Genomic DNA, 17797 nt, shown 5'->3' on the forward strand with positions numbered 1-17797 from the left:
GGACAAACAGAGAGAACTGGCTGTTGTCATGCTGTCAAGTCTCTGGTCTGTGGGTTGGACGGTGTTTCTAGGGGCCAGCTGCCACCTTCCCACTGAGGTCTTAAGCTGGTTTGAGCTGGTATTGGCAGAAACACTCTCCGCTGCAAACTCACCCATAGTTGTAATTCGCATGCAGTGTTTGGCTTGAAAATGTGAAGTTTTTTTTTTTCCTTCAAGATCTCAAATTTGTCAGTGAAGTTCCTGTGAAGAGTCCAGGCTTTTGGTGGTGTACCACAGCGAGCTGTGTTATTGATTTTGTAATGTCCATGGGTCCAATAGCTCAGGGAACATTGAGCAATACCTGCCTTCCATTAAGGGGACTTAACCCCCCAGTACTGTAGCTCGTCCACCCTTCATTGACCAATCAGCACCCATGCTTTTAGCAGCACTCCTGTGGACTGCACTGGGTAAACACAAGTGTCTGCCTCAATGTTTGTCAATGCCAGTTGCCTAACCATTTATCAGTAGTCAGTAAGCATCTGGGCAGCTGGTATCTATTTGACCTGAGTGTGCATTAGAAGTCACGGTTTCTACCGTCAAGATTCCTTCTTTTCTCTTCTCTGCTCTGCTCTGATCCCATGTTGAGAGCTCATGGTGCAATGTTGCCTCCACAGGGTAATACTCCTCCAAACCACAAGCATGGAGGTGAAACACTCCCCCCATCCCACCCTATTTCCCTGGGGTCCCCTCCTCCCCTCTTGCCTCCCTCCTCAGGGGACGTCACTCCCCTGGCTGAGGCGGGACTGGAGCCTGAGTCTAGGGGATCCTATGAAGAAACACTGTGGACAGAGAGGGGAGGAGTAAAAATATTGCTCTGCACAGTGTACATGCCAGCATAGTCAATTAGTGTTGGGCAGACTGGAGAAGCAGAGCTTCGAGGCTGCAGTTCATGGGATTAGTACATGTAATTAGGCTTTTACCTGTGCTTCATGTGCAGCTGATCTGCTGAGGGGCTCCCTGCAGAAGCAAGCTGGAAGAAAAGCACTTTCGACAGCCCTCTTGTTTCGGTGTCTGAACTTGGACCAGTCCTACCCACACGGTCATTCTAACAGGTAGGTGCATATCTTTAATGAAACAGAAAAAAAACATGTTTGCTACAGTGGTTTTGCATAAATATGGAAAAACTGATGTAGAAATTTAATAGTGAAAAATGTGCAGTTGTTTGTGAACCTGGAGTCTACAGAGAAATTCAGCATGTTCACTGTAAGACATGTTCTTCTTGTACAGTGTGAAACAGGACAAATCTTGAATGATCATGGACAATTTACCTTACAACCTAAATTACTGCAATTTGTGTTGTCATTTTCCAAAATTGGTCTTTCACTTGTCAAAATCTGATTGGGGTCCCTGTGATCTCCAGTTTTCTTCCTCTATATTCTTGGAGACGCTGTAATACGACCCACATTGTAATGTTAATGAGCTGTCACATCCAAAGCTAATTTCTCTTGGTCTAAAAATTCACACTCAAATGGCTATCAGTGCATATTTAGACGGTCGTCAGTGTAAATTTATGGTCAAGATCATCAAAGTTTGGGTTCAAAGAAGGAGCCTTAACTTCAAAAGAAAGCTAGAAATGATTCATTGGAGAGCAGGCACATTTTGATTCCTTTACCATATTGTGTTCATGCAAATATTTTAGGCAACATCTCAAACCAGTCTTACAAATGAAAAGAGACTTTTTTTAATACGAGACAATGAAAACAAAGAGGACATTGCAGTTTCTCTTTTTATGTCCTTTTTTGTGTAATTAGTAAAGAGAGCCAATGGAATGCCTTTATTTTGCCATATTGGTACTTTCATGGTCCTCTTATGAATGCAGCCCTTTGAGTACTTAGATCTGCACCATAACCCCAAACAATAGATTTTTATGGGTTACTTACTGTATGAACTTTACCACACTATAGTGCTTGGCAGCACGCCCTAATGCACGTCATAGTTTGTAGGGTTAACATCCCTCTCCACAGTCCTAACCCCACCTTTGTTAGGCAACTGAATTTTCAGCATTTTTCAACAAGTTGCAAGAGCAGCTCAAAATGCAAAGCAGGTGGAGCTAAACGGAGCTCACAGACCGTTGATTACACAACTCCTGCACCTACTGTTGAATGTAAAAAAAGAAAGAATAGTAGTGAGGATAGAATGAGATTCACCGGCTCATGTTTAACTCCCTCTTTCACTGCAATTTTGAGAAATGTTTCAAAACATATTTAAAAATGTTTCTTCTCTGTGTGTCTCTGCACCTCAGAGACCCTCATGCTGCATGCACACACTCCCGTGCAACTACACATATCGATTCATCCAACCCAAATCGCCCATTCATTCCCCAGAGCATGCTCTGCACACTCTGATGTGGAAGTTGTGTGTGTGAACAGGACAGTTCACAGAAGACACTATTTTAGAAAGCTGTTTATACAGTAAAGTGGGTCAGACTAAGCTGCACAGGTATTTTCAGTCTTTTCTCCTCTCGCTCCCTCCGTCAGAAGGTGCCAACATGCTGGAGCAGGTTCTGTCATTTGGCCGCTCCCTGGTGCGCAGAAAAGTGGTCGACCTGAGCAGCCTGGAGGACTCGAAGCTGTGCCGCTGCCTGGGAACCGTCGACCTCATTGCACTGGGAGTGGGCAGCACCCTGGGCGCCGGCGTCTACGTTCTGGCCGGTGAGGTGGCCAAGGGAGACTCTGGCCCTAGCATTGTCATCTCCTTTCTAATTGCAGCCTTGGCCTCCGTCATGGCCGGTCTGTGTTACGCTGAGTTTGGTGCCCGCGTCCCCAAAACAGGTTCTGCTTACCTTTACAGTTATGTGACTGTAGGTGAGATCTGGGCCTTTATCACCGGTTGGAATCTTATTCTCTCCTATGTGATTGGTGAGTCACTGAAAAACTCTGATTCAGCTGTTATTTAAAGAAGATACTGTGTCTTCATGGTGGCTGGTCTTTATTTAATTGCAGGTACCTCCTCAGTTGCCAGAGCTTGGAGTGGCACGTTTGATGAAATGATAGGAGGACACATAGAGGTCTTCTGCAAAACCTACTTCAGTATGAACTCTCCTGGTCTGGCTCAGTACCCTGACTTCTTTGCCGTCTGCCTGATACTGCTGCTCTCCGGTAAGGCAGCAAATAAAGAATCACAAAATTTAGGTCAATACGAGCCTGCAGCTAAAGAATGGAAATTAGGACTGTGGGTACATACACAGCTGGCATAATACAATAAAGAGATGGCAGGACTGTGTGGTTCAGTAATTGGGTAACAGGGTAGGGCACATGCACATTGAAGGTCAGGGTTTTGTGAGTTCACTGGGAGCCCACACTCACCCTCTTCCTTTGTAAAAAAAAAAAAAAAAAGCAGCACCCTCTTTCCCACAGCCACACACAGTCACAGCTGGAAAGTGCTCAGCACAACTACAGCCCCTTTCCAACCTCAGGCCACTGAGAAGCTCCAGCTGAGGGTTTAGTATTATCAGTAGCTGTCGATGACTGAGAGTATGTTCATTTCTCATGGCCAGATTCATGACAGTGAATGATTCGAGGACGTTGATGATTCAAATGATTCAAAATAGTCACATTCCACCTTTATGACAGAAAACTTCATCATGCCTTTTACCAGCCTGCCCACTTCAATGATTGCATTAGGTCAGTGTGACCCAGGGACAACCCGCTAGTGTTTGGATGACAGATGTAGAACTTATGTAATGTCTGTTCATCAGAATCAAATTTGAGAAAAATTTCTCTGCATTTACGAAAAATTCAAGACATTAAAGTATTTATTACACACAGTTCCATCAGGTTTGTGTGAAAATGTTCAACAATTTACATTGAGAGGGCTCAAACAAACTTTACCTGTGACATTTTATAGCTCAAAAAATGAATTCTTTGGTTTATGAACAATATAGCAAATGTTAGCATGCTAACACGCTAAACCAATGATGACCATGGTAAACATCACACCTGCTTAGCATCAGCATTGCTGTTGTCTTTGTGCTTTGTTCAGGGCTCCTGTCATTTGGGGTGAAGGAGTCAGCCTGGGTCAACAAAGTCTTCACTTCAATCAACGTCCTCGTGCTATTGTTCGTCATCATCTCCGGCTTTGTCAAAGGAGACACATACAACTGGAACATAACTGAAGAATCCCTCATAAATGTCACCATAGTTAGAAGGTGATTTATCCAGCTGCACACAGTAACAGTTGTATGTCTGTACAAGTGATTAATAGCCAATAGTTTATAGATTCACACCAAGTATCACAGGTACAGTGAAGTAGGTAAAGTCTGCTGGTGTAAACCACACACAGTCAAACTGAAATTAAACACAGGTTTATTGGACGTAGGTATTTACTGCCTATTGGCTCATGCTTCCCCAAACAAAGCAGGAGGCAGCTTATCACCTACATTTTTAGTACAAGTGTTGTTATAAAATAACAGTTTACACATTTCAGGAACTTGTCAGTCACGGCCAACGTGAGCAGTGATTATGGAGTCGGAGGATTTATGCCTTACGGCTTCAGTGGGACCTTGGCTGGAGCTGCCACCTGCTTCTATGCTTTTGTTGGATTTGACTGCATAGCGACCACAGGTGAGCCTTTGATAGACTGTGATTTAGTTTTGATTCAGCTTCATCATAAGCTAAATGTTAGTATATTTGTGCGTGTCTGTGTGTGACAGGTGAGGAAGTGAAGAACCCTCAGAGAGCCATTCCCATCGGCATCGTGGTGTCGCTGACCGTGTGTTTCCTGGCGTACTTTGGTGTGTCAGCTGCGCTCACCCTGATGATGCCCTACTACCTGTTGGATGAGAAGAGTCCTCTGCCCATGGCTTTTGAATATGTGGGGTGGGGCCCCGCAAAATACGTGGTCGCTGTGGGCTCACTCTGTGCCCTCTCTACCAGGTAACTAACCTTTTTTATCAAGATATGTTTTTGTAAAATAAGTTGAAGATAAAATATGAGTATTCATGACAGAATAAATAATTTAAATGTTAGTTTTATTGTATTTGACACAGGAGAATTTATGACTTAAATTTCAGATTGAGTGCATGTTATAAATGGGTGATAATGGTGAAGGAGATCTGGTCAAAATTCTGACCATGTATCTCTGTCAGTGTCTTATTATTGGATTGATTCCTGTTGCTCAGCGGGACCTAATGGGCGCAGTGCTTAATCCTGTCTGTTTGGAGATACCTGCATGTCTTCATAATATACAATTTATAATAAACGAGGTGGGCAAGTTTGTCTCACATGATATGTTGGTGTGACTTAATTCTGTCTTTCTTTCCTGAGGGTTTCAGTTCCAATTCAGTTTTGCATCAACAAACCCTGGTGGATGTCAGTCACTTACTCATCCCATGATCTACACTCGTGTGCATATTATCAAATTTGACTCCAATCAATGAAATCGAATCAGTAAAATCTTTTATGCAGTTTCGACTTGCTGCCTTTTGGCAGATTTTCAAACTCTTCTACAAAACAGTCAAGTTTTCACAATTTCTACTAACTGGGAAACTGCTTAATGCACATTTTTATTTATATGTTTTTATATTCATATACTGAACGTTTACAGTACTGGTAAATGTAATGTCTCAAAGGGAACATGAATCCCTTAAAAACCTACTGGGATGTTACTTTCTGACAAGAGAAACTGACCCTGACAGACGTCAGTGACGGTGTAATTTTCCTCTGAGAGCACGTCCATTCAATTTGGTTGATTTAAATAAATGGAAGATAAAAATGAAGATACCATGGGAGCGTTACCAACAGGAAAGAAAGACGCTCATTGATTTTAATCATGCTCTGAAGCTTTAAAGATGTGTGACCGTAGGTGTGTGATTGTGTGTGTGTGTGTCTCTGTGTTTGGGGCTCTTGACTAACGTGTTGGTCTTGCATGTCTCTGCTGTCTCATGCAGTCTGCTGGGCTCCATTTTCCCTATGCCTCGTGTAATCTATGCTATGGCAGAGGATGGGGTGCTTTTCAAAGCCTTAGCCCGAATCAATCCTAAGACGAAGACCCCACTTATTGCCACTATGAGCTCCGGTGTAGTAGCAGGTGAGAGCCAGGGAGCGTCCATGTGAGATCACTCCTGCTAATCTTTCTCCACCAATCAACTGTGAAAGACGCAGTTGAGAATGCAGATGACTCTGTCAGTCCCTCTGCTTCTCCTTCCTAAATTTCATGAACTGCAGTCATCCTGAAATTGAAGCACTTTATTAAACTTTCTGCTTTAAATTATCCATTTTGTGGGAGGTTTTCCATCCATTCACATGTTGTTCTTTCACAGTTGTACCGGTGTCATGTTTTCAACTCAACTTAACCATGAACCCTCTTCTCCCTAGCCTGTTGGGCTCCATGTTCCCTCTGCCGCGCATTCTCTTTGCCATGGCACGTGATGGTATTCTGTTCAAATTTATGTCCAAAGTGAGTAAGCGCCAGTCACCTGTGGCTGCCACCATGGCGGCAGGTACCACCGCGGGTAAGCTCCCGAGACAAGGCCTCTCGTGGGGGGTTGTATCGTGGCCTTGTTTGGGGTTTTTAATTTATATCTGTGCACACGTCGTCAGGTGCTGGTGACTGCATGTTAAACTTGGTGATGGTGTTTCTAATAGCATGTGACAACCATTACACTAATTATTAAGGATGTTTTTTTTTTTTTATTTATTTTAAGGAATGTCTTGTGCTCACCACTTCAGTCCACAAGTCCATCTGTCTTTTGGTCACTTATTTTAAATAATAAAAAAGAAAGAATTAGCTGCTGGAAAGCAACTAACTACTGTTGTGTGTAGCTGAGTGGCCATGTTAGCATCGTGGCTTTAGGCTTTCTGAGTCGTGTTATGATCTAATTGATCTAATTATACTTTTGGAAACGTAAGAACTGCAGAGTAACATACAGTTATGCTTGTAAAGCACAATCAGGCCACTTTAAAAACTTTTCTCGTTTATGATAATCACTAAGACAGCTTTCGTAAATAGACAGGTGACTTAGATAGGTGTTATGTTGTGGGTTTATTTATATTGAAAGTCTTATGTCAGAATGCCATTTTGAACCTTTCACAATAATGAAACGACAGGACACATTTATCTAACAGCTGTCTCCGGCTACTTTCGTCCTTTTTGTTGAATCCTCAGCCAGCAGTCTAATGTGATGACGTGAAGTAAAGAAGAAGTTCAAACACTCTGGTCTTTGGAGACTGTTGTGGTGCTCATGCTGTGTTAAGGATGTCTGCTTCTAAAGCTTTCCTGCTCAGTAGGATCAAGGTGTAGGGTACACAGTAACATCCTGCTCACTGTACTCAGGGGCTGGGGGCTAAAGGACCTGCAGGGTGAATGACCTGGTGAAGTGGCTGGGAGATGTGAACCCTGGGAAGGGTTCACCATACACACAACACCGCAGGCCGTGTACTCAGCACCTGACAGCACTGTTCAGGGGAGCTTTCTTTGGTATTTTTGTTTTAATAAAATGTTGTGAGGAGCAGCGGACATACCACTGCTCTGTGTTTGAACTGTACTGCTGAGGTCAGCTCCATACTGGAGTCTGGTGCTGAGATACGAGAGAAGCAACACCACAGTGTATCTCACATCAAACGACACATGGTATGGACATGACCACAGCTGTGAGCCCGGGGAAACATTTTGCTCTTTTTTTTGTCTATTATTGTGAAAAAATTCTGCATGAAATTTAATTTGCATCTGTTCACATTGTGTTTGATATGTGGTACATCTGAAGAAAGCAGCTTTCCCATTTATAGTTGCAAGAATATTATTGTTGCACTACTGTATGTGTGTGTGTAAATTCATTTTTTTGTATTTAAAATGATCAGTAATGCTGCCATTTCTTCTAAATGTTGTTTTGAAGGTGAACGTGTTTGCGTTAATGTTATTTCCTTTGCTTGCCGTAGCCATCATGGCTTTCCTGTTTGACCTCAAAGCCCTGGTTGACATGATGTCCATTGGAACGCTGCTGGCCTACTCGCTGGTCGCTGTGTGCGTACTGATTCTCAGGTGGGTATACTGATTAAAAAAAAACAACTAAAAATATCACTTGAAGGAAAACTTATTTGTGCAGTATTGTGAAAGAGCTTCCCTTAGAGCTTTTCTGTGAGCCCACAGGTATGATGGTATATGTTTGTGAAACGTACTCCAGTGATGTAAGAGCTGTGAATGCTCCCATTGTGTGAACGTAAAGTGCCTGCTTGACTGAATGAAACTGTTTACTTAAGACTCTGTACTCACTAAACTCTGTACTTGCTGCTCACCTCGGTTGGGCGCCCCAAGGTGATTCATCACCGCAGCCGCAGCAAACACTGACACAGTGTTCCTCCCCTGGTTTGAACCAGATTTATGGGCCTCACCTGTTTTGTAAAGTAAAAAAACACAACTTAAACACGGACTGATGTGTGTGTGTGTGTGTGTGTATGTGTATCTATATATACACACACACACACACACACACACACACACACATATATATATACACACCTATATAAACAGGTAGTACTTTGAGACACTGAAAACTGAAAACACAGCACTGTGGTTTTTCAGGCTATGACCCTTTAACCTTTAGCCTCTGTCCTCCAGATACCAGCCAGACGGAGCTATGGAGCGGCGCGCAGGTACCAGTGAGAGGGATTACCTGTCCCCTGAAGAGGGCGAGTCAGACCTGACAGAGTCAGAATCCCACCTCAACATGCTGAAGGGCGGTGGCTCCACCCTGCAGACTGTCCTGCACCCTCCTGTCTCACCCTCTGAGCTTTCCTCCAGTGTGGTCAACATATCTGTTGGTGTGCTAGGTAGGCAGACCAGGTTAACGGGTTTTTATTCATTCGCTGTCCTAAACATTTTGAAAGACTGCAGCTTGATTGTCCATTAAAATATGTGTTTTTAAACCAGTGCTGGTAGTGTGTGTGGTCAGCTATCTCACCACTTACCACATCAGCGCCATCCTTGGTATGGAAGTGTGGATGCTGGCGTTGCTGTCTGTGTGTCTCCTCATCTTCAGCGGCTGCGTCCTCATGGTCTGCAGGCAGCCTCAGACCAGCAAGAAGGTCTCCTTCATGGTGCGTGGAAGCTCAATAAGTCCTGCATCATGGACTGAGATTGATCTAACACATCAAAACTGATTTTCTGTTTTTCTGTGCTTGCTGTCATCACAGGTCCCCCTCCTGCCATTCCTGCCTATTCTGAGCATATTTGTCAATATTTACCTTATGGTTCAGCTGAGTGGAGATACCTGGATACGCTTCTCTGTGTGGATGGCTGTGGGTGAGCGTCTTTTAACTGCAGGTCCAAACAAATATGAACGGCTAGAGCAGCCATAGTGCAGCATTTTGGGACATATGCTCATGTGGTTTCCTGCTATTTTTACTTTTCGGTGTTTGCACTGACCAAACAAACTGGACATACCATGTTAATTAGTGAGCTTTAGAGATACTGGCAGATAAATTTTGTTTGGACAGAGTCACTCTAGCTGTTTCCCCCTGCTGCCAGGCATTATGCTAAGCTAAGAAACGCTAAGCGAACCATCTCCCGACTCCAGCTTTATATTTAATGGACAGATGTGAGAGTGGTATCAGTCCTCTTATCTAACTCTCAGCAAGAAAGCAAATATTTCCCAGAACGTCCAACTATTCCTTTAATAGCCTGTGTTTTTTTTGGGAACTTCATATCTTTTCCAACACCCACTTCTCAGGCTTCCTGATCTACTTTGGCTACGGCATGTGGCACAGTGTGGAGCGCCAGCGCCAGCTCCAGCTCCAGGGCCCTCTAAACAGCAGTAACACCACCCAGGAACACAGCAAGACCAGCAGGGAGAAGCAGGCTGGAGGAGGAAAAGAACAGGAGCGTTTCATCTTCCCAGAGAAGACCAGCCAGTGTTAAAGTCCAAGCTCATTCCCAGACACTGTGAGGCAACAGATGCATAAAAGCACACAGCAGCTGTGCCTTGATGCACCTGTATAAACTGCCTCACCACGCGTGCTTCAGTCACAAGCACATTCAAGTCTGCGAAGGCAGCGCCAGTTTTCTGTATCAGCGGCCACAACGACGGGGAGCTGCTCTATTGCTGTGTTGGGACCACATCCTGTAGGTCACACTGTGCTTCATGGACAGCTTGGAGACAGCACTGAACGGACAGTTAACACAGGAGAGTGATGTTCATTCCCTTTAACACTGAAGCAGTCGTGGCGAGACTGCAGCAAAGCTTTTCTGTTTCATTATGAACTTTTTGGTGCACGACACATTTTGTCTTTCTCTGTCAGTTTTTACATTTTTAGCAGATTTGTACAGATTTCTAAGTTTTAATCTTAGAAATCTGTGCTCTCCATTTAATGGTCCAGAATATTATTAGATTTTGATATGTCGATCATAGGTGAGCATTGTAAGTTAGTTTGTGGTTAAAGCTCTCATCGTTCTCTTACATGAGTGTAGGAATCAGAAAAAGGACCAATATTAGGTTTAACTAGTCTAAACATATCTTAGAACTATTATGTGTATAATTGTTTCATATACATACATGTGAAATTGTGATATCTGTATAAAAAGGATCATGAAGACACTGACACATTTAAACCCTTGTACAATATGTTAAATAGTTGTGTAGGCACTTAACATGTCATGACTCAGCTCGGCTTATATGTCAGGGACCTGAAAGTAGGCCAACTGCTGGTGGAAAATTTCAGGCTTCTGTAGGTATTATATAACACATCATTTCTCTCTTTACTGTAGATATTGACTTCTCTGTAGCTGTTGTGGTGGTTTCATTCATCACAGGTTTACTTTTTTTATTTTTACTTGGGTTATGTGTTATATATCTATGAACTGTTACAACCAGAACAGGAAGTTTGTTGTTGAGACAAAAATCTCCTCAAAAAAAGTATTTGTAGTTTCTTTTTTCACTGTATTTTCATCTGCCTGTTGATTTTGTGCTGTTTTGATACAGCTCCAGATGTGCTGTTGATATAATCTTCATGAAAATATTCTATTTTGACTAGAGCTCTTTGCCACCTGACAAGAAGCACATCATTTAATTACAAGTTAAAGTATTATGTAAGAAAAGGTTTGTTTTGCCACATGATTTAGATGAAAGGGGTGTTTTTTTTTTTCAGGTTTCTTCTCTGTGTGTTTGGTGCCTTACTTCACATACCAGCGTCTGTGTTGCTTCAATAACCGGTCTGAAGAGACTTTTTGTTCTGAACTGCATGAAGATTCAGAGCTAACATTCCTTCCTCTGAGCTTTTAGGGGCCACCTGCGATTTTCTTGTACCATGAAGAGTAAGGCTCAGTGAGCTCCAGTTTACAGTAGAAGTGCTGTCTGATCTCTGGTCTGCCTGACTGTAGTGTTGTAGCTGTAGTGTCTGATGTGGAGAAATCTTTTCCAGAGGTCAGATGCTGCAGCTGCAGGATGCCTGTAACTGATTGATCGGGTAGATTGATATGTGCAGTGCAGTGATTTGAATTAATGTGGAACAAATTCAGAAGCAGGAGTGAGGTGGGTTATTGATGAGACTGAACCTCTACATTAACTGTGCAGATTCTTTTAGTGAAGTTACAGGATGAAGCACATAGGAGTAAACACAATGACATGAAGTAGTGTGTGTTGTTACCAGCTGCACGGAAGAAAAGCAATAAATGTGTTTTCCAAGACCATTTTTAATGTTTCATTTTTTTGATATTATGTTTTCTGACCTATTTTTCTCTTAGTTTAAAGAATATTTAAAAGCTATGGAACAGATTTTAACGAATGCTAGTGGAGAGAGAGGCCATACACCATAAACCAGAGCTGATCATTATTATATTGTGTTTAGATATCGCCTCCATGTGGTGGATGTGTTTATCACATATCCATCCATACAGACTGCCATGATCATGAGCCTTGCTTCCTCCACATTTCTGCATAAATTAAGCTCCAGCATTCCTGGACAATATTTAGGTTGAAAATTGGTGGCTGCCATTAACCAGATGTATTTTCAGTAACATCTGGAACCACATAAAGTACAGGCTACTATGATGCTAACAACTTTAGAGGAGTAAAAATAAGCAAAAATGAAAAGAAATTAAGTCTAAGGCTGATTTTCATGAATACAACAACACTCATCGTCTAAAACCACTGAAGGATAAATTAAGGGGTGAATTGCAAATAGCAGTGAACTGTTGCTCCTAAACTCTGTGCCTTCAAAGTTATAGCCACACTCCCTTTAGTGAAGTGACATCATGTGCTTACAATGAGAATTGCAAGGAAAAACACCTGCTGTTACATCACTAACTAGGATATTAACAGGTGAGCAAAGCATGTGAAAGCATGAACCCCTCCAGGGCAGCACAGCTGTGGTTTTTCTGAACTGTGATTCATTGTGGATTTACTCTTTAAAATGCAGAACGATCCATGCTCAGATCCAGCAGAGGGCTCCCGAGTATGTGTTTCAGCTCTCCGTGTCTGAGGAGAGAGAGTAAACAGAAGGGCTCTTCAGTTATTTTCCCTTTTCCTCTCAATCTGTGAGGAGGATGGAGCTGGAAATCTAAACAGGGCAGCTGGAGCCTGCAGAGTTCCAGCGAAGCTCCGAGCCTGACCTCCTTTCCTACTAAGCCCGTCACCAAACCTCCCTGATCTCTCTGGCCCCTGCGGAGCAGTCACTCCTCCGACCATCCCCATCAGCACGCCATGAAGACCTGGGTTGTGCTTTGCCTGGCACTGCTGTGGTTGGAGCTTCACAATGGTGAGTGGGTCTCCACATCTGTCTTGTAGATTAAAGAGCGAAGCAGAAGTACTGTTAATTTCATCATGAGAACTTGGAGCATAACCTGGAAGCAGTGGGAGGGTTAGATAATCTGAGCTTGTTTGAATACTGTCTGGGGGCTCCAGTCTCTGTGATGGCTGTGGAACAGGAGGTGCATTCACAAAGAAGTAAACACTCACTCACAAATGGAAAAGACCAACACTTTGCTCATTTTTCAGACAAAACGCCACCAGCCTGCTGTATGTGAATTCTGTTCAGTGCTTGGAAAAATGCAAAAGTTTGCTCAAAGCTTGCATGAAGTTGTGTGAGTTTTTTTTGCAAAGTGTTTCTGCAAACCAACTCAAACCATCTGGATGTGAGGCATGCAGCAGGCGTTTCTAATTAACTGGCCTTCACCGTTGACCTTTTCTCAGGGTCCTCATTATTGCAAAAACTGAGGGATAGAACAACAAACCCTGAAAGTCTACACTGCAGGATAATCTTTTTTTTCCTCTTGTTTTTTGTGTTCTGTGCCCACTGAGAAAAAAAAAAGCTCTGTTCTGGACATTTTATGCCAGTAACAAGGATTTTACACTTCCTGTTCAACTGTTGTCACAGCTGGGGGAAATACACAAGGAAAAACTCTCCACATGAGAGGACTGAACACGCCTCAGCACTGCTCTGACCCTCTGCTGTTTCTGCAGAACAGTAACCAAAGACATTCTGACGTCTCTTTGTTGCCTTTAGTATATTTCGCTCTCCTCCTTTCTCGTTTGTCTCTATGTCTCCAGGTGACTGCCAACAGTTCAAGAGAAGAAAAGACGTGGGAGAGAATCGAATCAGACCAATGGGGAAGCGGGTGAAGATGAGACCCCCCAAACCAAAGGATGGAGGGGGGAAAGCCCAGTCCCTGCTGACCCAGGTCTTGGATAAGGGCCGCTTCCTTCGCCTGGGCCAGAGCACAACTCTGCCTCCAGGGAGGAACATAGAGCTGCGCTGCAAAGGCAACAACATCGGATGGTCGTACCCGACGTACCTGGACACCTTCAACGACTCACGCCTCAGGTGCCTCAAGAAGACATCAGCTGTTTGTCATGTTATGAGCTGATGCGAATGTGAAGGTCTTATATTTTGTTTCCTGCCTCCAGCATCAAGCAGAGCGACAAGTACAGTCAGCTGATCCTTACGTCACCCTCTGCGGCCGACACAGGGTCCTACAGCTGCTGGGTGATAGTGTGTGATGGAACAGAGTGTGAGAAGGACCATGATCGTGCTTATGTCTCATACATCTATTTCACAGGTGATTAAAGACATGGACACATTACACTTTCTGATTTCATCAGTAAGGGACATAATTTTAAAGCTGCACTACTTAATATTTTTACATAAACAATGGGCCAAATGACTGTATACATGTGAAAGATGTCGCTCACAGTGACAAACCCACAGGAAATGATCCCCTGACTCTTTAGGCCCCCTCTCAGTTCCATGGAGCGTTTTAGCATCTTAAAGCTCATTGTTTTGAAATGTACAACCACACAACTTTTTCCTCACAAAGATCTGATAAACCCTCCATACACTACCTTCCCAGCACCAAGCTGCAGACAGACACAGTTGGAGACCAGCTGGCGAACACTGTGGCACATTTAGCACCTAAGGAGCCAGATATTCCTCTCTGGAGCTGGTGGAGACCAGAATCAGAGCTAAAAGAGAGAGAATGCTGGGCTTATATTAATCAGGTGGACACAAACATGACTCCAAATAAATTATAATGAGGCTCTGTGTCTGCTGGATGTGGTAACTGCATGCTAATACTTTAGCTATGTCAAATTTACGTGTTTACAACAAACAAGCAAACAAAAAAAGCAAAGAAATTTTCAATTAGGTTTAATAATAGTTTAATTAGTGGTTGGAGTCTTTGGCTGGAATGAAAACATACAGACTTAGACCTCCATGACACATGGTTGACCAGCCCTGCAGTGGAGCATCTGCATCTGCTTCTGTTTAAAATGCCAAACATGTCTTACTGAAAACCTCTGCTGTATTTTACACTGAATTAGCCGGCTGAGGTTTAAATGTCATGTGTAAAAATACACATCTGCTGTTGATTTTGGCAGATTTCTTTGTTTCACTTTCAGATTTTTAATATCCTGCAATGCAACCACTGCATCATCAGTGACTAATGTTTTAGAAATACAAGCATTTCAGGACCCATAGTTCAAAACAAGAGTTTAGCGTAGACTTTAAGGGGACACTAGTTTTCCTCTCTGAAAAGCAGAAAACTCTGGAGACCTGAACATTTAACAGTAGTTATTTTTCTTTCTCTATTCACTTCATTTCATTTCAAATGAAAAGGTTTTGAAGATAAAGAATGTGAGCACAAACTATCAGCTGATCCTATCTTAAAGATGTCAGTGTATCAAAGCTCTCAGTCTGTCCTGTGCAGGGTTTCAGTGTCCAGCAGGGGTCTTCCTTGATGTCTTTCTCTCTAACTAGACAAAGACAACCTCTTCGTCCCCTCTGCCATCCACTTTGAGATCGTGTACCAGCGCCCTGACAGTCCCGCTGTGGTGCCCTGTCGTGTGACTGACCCACAGGCTAAGGTGACCCTGCACAGTGAAGTCCCTGCAAAGGAAATCACAGCCAACGACACCCAGGTGACCTATGACCCCACCAAGGGGTTCGTCCTGCAGAACCCCAGTCCAGACCTCCAGGGAGTCTTTTATTGCAAGGCTGTGACCAAAGGCACCCCTCAGATCTCTACAAAGTACCAGCTGCTCTATGTGGAGGGTAGGAACACAGCAATCACACAACGCTTCAGCGTGGTCATAAATACAATAACACATTGTAATGCTGCTCCAACAATTTTCCTCTGCCTTTAACTGTCAAACATAACCGTACAGCTGTAGTCACCTTAAGCACTGAAAGAGCCAAGAACCACAGTGAGAGGCAGTTTCACAAAGTCATGAATCAAGTTCTGGTTACTTTGCTTCATCAGCTTCCAGGAAAAGGTTGTATTTCAGAGCTGTCAAAGGACTCCTCGCTCCTCGATGCTGAGCTTGGTCTGTGTGGACACCTGCCAGTTGAAATGGAAACATACGGTCTGGATTTTTTAAAAATGGGAGCAGGAATTCATCAAATGGAAATTGTGTGGTTTAGGTAAAATGAAGCCACCACAGCCTGTTTGACTGGCAGATGGTGAGAAAGAGAGAGACGGTGGAGATTTGCTGTAACTGCTGAAATACCAAAAACCATTCATCAATAAATTACATAAAACTGTACATGAGCTTCACCAGCTGATAACAGTGTAGTGACTGCTACAACAAAGTGAGTGTGGATATATTGACTTCTCTACATAAAGGAGACATAATAAGAAGTTCTGAAATTCACTTTCTTTCCCCGTCTCATGTGGACAGTTCCCAGTTCTCCCCCATTTGTGAGCCTAGAAGCGTCTCCAGAGTCTGTGAGAGGAGGCGACAACGTTAATGTAACCTGCACCGTGCTGGGGGAGCCAGAGGTGGACGTGAGCTTTAAGTGGTCTTATCCCGGTCAGGTGAGAGGAATAACAATTTTAATTTAAACACCAAACACCATCCATCATATGTGAACCAATGATTTAAAAGATTATACCTGTCAGCTCAGTTCAGTGCTGCTCTTCTGCTAACAGAGAAAAAAAACAGTTGTGAATGATGAATCACAGTGATTGTTACTAACAAGCAAAATGACAGTGGCCATGTTTGTGTTATTGTGTAGGACCATCGTCCTGTTCGCATCTTAACTTCCTGGAGGCTGGTGAACAGGGGGTTGGGTCACATCACACGGGTCTCCCAGAGTGTCTTGACTGTAGAGGACATGGAGACCATTGACTTTGGAAACTACATCTGTAAAGCCAAAAACCCACATGGTGAGACAATTGTGGCAATCAACGTCATCTCCAAATAGTCCCAACAGCAGGCCCTGTGTCATGTCATGTTTGATGTTGGAGTGATTCTTATATGTTGTAGAGATATAACAGTATCACACCAGGTGAAATCAACATGTAGATACTTTAAAATTGATGTATTTTTAGACTACAGCTGTTAATAACAATAAAGATTTGCTATCTAACTTCACTGAAGAGATCATTTTGACACCATGTTGCAGTTAAATTTAAAGTTTCAGGGAAGCAGAGCAACAGTTGAAGGGACCTCCTCAAAAACAAAGTCATTTTTATCAAAAGTGAGGTTCTGCAAATCTTGAGGGACCACCCCGTGACACTCCCTCTGACTCAAAGCCGTGAGAAGAGGATGGATTTTACAGCACGACAATGAGCCTGAACATGAATCACAACTATCTGAGATCCAGGGAAAAGAAGAGAGTCAAGACCTGCAGGGTTTTTCCTCCACCGTCACCAGACCTCAAATCTACTGAACATCTCTAGGATTTTGATGAGATTTGAAAGAGGAAAACAGAACCTGTTTCATAACACTTCTTTGTGCCATACTCCGCTGAAGTCTGGCTTTAATACAGATTCTCAGTGTGCAAAATGCTGTAGAACCGATGTTAGACAGCAAGCAGTGGCTAAGGCAAGTGCTATACTCACCAAATATTAAAACATTCAGATTTAATTTAGATGCCACTTTGCATTTCGTACCTGGGGATTGAAGTTTTTGGTGGTGGAGGCAGATATGCTGTGCTTTATTATGACAGAGACAACATCAAACCGCACTAACTCCTGGCGCTCTGTTGGGTTGGTCACCTAATCAAACATCACTGACTAATCACAGTTCTACGCTACATTTAAATGAAATAATGATGCTGGAAAAGAGCCGCAGCCGTCGGAGGCTTGCTCTGGCTTTGCAGCATGTCATGAGGAGGAGAATCTGGTTTAAAGCTGAGCAGTGTGCCAGGCTGACGTCCTAATGCTCTCCGTATGTGGAATGTGATCTGCAGGCCCAGAACTCATTGTGCTCCAATGAAACAACTGGTGCGGTTCCCACTTTGCTGAATAGTTGCTGGTTGTTATGATTTTGAAATATACTTAAGCTTAGGATATAAATGTTTGTGGTTTAGTCCAGTCACAAGGCAGAACT

The 17797-nt window shown here is 43.2% G+C and overlaps 2 protein-coding genes across 4 annotated transcripts; both read left to right on the forward strand.

The window, feature by feature from the left end:
- The first annotated feature begins 897 nt into the window (after nucleotides 1-897).
- On the forward strand, nucleotides 898-11655 carry slc7a2 (solute carrier family 7 member 2). 3 transcript variants are annotated; one of them, XM_041047417.1, is made up of 12 exons: nucleotides 898-1091; nucleotides 2517-2897; nucleotides 2982-3137; nucleotides 4021-4186; nucleotides 4465-4601; nucleotides 4691-4913; nucleotides 5927-6066; nucleotides 7914-8016; nucleotides 8593-8804; nucleotides 8905-9071; nucleotides 9168-9276; nucleotides 9704-11655. In XM_041047417.1, the coding sequence occupies exons 2-12, from the start codon at nucleotides 2528-2530 to the stop codon at nucleotides 9889-9891; spliced, it is 1971 nt and encodes a 656-aa protein (XP_040903351.1). In that variant the 5' UTR covers nucleotides 898-1091; nucleotides 2517-2527; the 3' UTR covers nucleotides 9892-11655. The 3 variants fall into 3 exon arrangements, with proteins under 3 accessions (XP_040903351.1, XP_040903353.1, XP_040903352.1); XM_041047419.1 differs by lacking the exon at nucleotides 5927-6066 and adding an exon at nucleotides 6354-6490; XM_041047418.1 differs by having other exon boundaries at nucleotides 2520-2897.
- Nucleotides 11656-12480: 825 nt separating this feature from the next.
- pdgfrl (platelet-derived growth factor receptor-like) lies at nucleotides 12481-16832 on the forward strand. Its single transcript, XM_041047420.1, has 6 exons — nucleotides 12481-12725; nucleotides 13517-13790; nucleotides 13874-14025; nucleotides 15222-15515; nucleotides 16142-16278; nucleotides 16479-16832. The coding sequence occupies exons 1-6, from the start codon at nucleotides 12671-12673 to the stop codon at nucleotides 16665-16667; spliced, it is 1101 nt and encodes a 366-aa protein (XP_040903354.1). The 5' UTR covers nucleotides 12481-12670; the 3' UTR covers nucleotides 16668-16832.
- The last annotated feature ends 965 nt before the right edge of the window (nucleotides 16833-17797 follow it).

Source organism: Toxotes jaculatrix, chromosome 10, assembly GCF_017976425.1.
Source record: "Toxotes jaculatrix isolate fToxJac2 chromosome 10, fToxJac2.pri, whole genome shotgun sequence".
NCBI lineage: Eukaryota > Metazoa > Chordata > Actinopteri > Toxotidae > Toxotes > Toxotes jaculatrix.

Coding starts and splice junctions, on each gene's coding strand:
- slc7a2 (XM_041047417.1), top strand. CDS start 2,528: ATGCTGGAGCAGGTTCTGTCATTTGGCCGCTCCCTGGTGCGCAGAAAA. Junction 3,138..4,020: donor CCTGATACTGCTGCTCTCCG/GTAAGGCAGCAA, acceptor TGCTTTGTTCAG/GGCTCCTGTCATTTGGGGTG. Junction 6,067..7,913: donor GAGCTCCGGTGTAGTAGCAG/GTGAGAGCCAGG, acceptor TGCTTGCCGTAG/CCATCATGGCTTTCCTGTTT.
- pdgfrl (XM_041047420.1), top strand. CDS start 12,671: ATGAAGACCTGGGTTGTGCTTTGCCTGGCACTGCTGTGGTTGGAGCTT. Junction 13,791..13,873: donor TTCAACGACTCACGCCTCAG/GTGCCTCAAGAA, acceptor TCCTGCCTCCAG/CATCAAGCAGAGCGACAAGT. Junction 16,279..16,478: donor AGTGGTCTTATCCCGGTCAG/GTGAGAGGAATA, acceptor GTTATTGTGTAG/GACCATCGTCCTGTTCGCAT.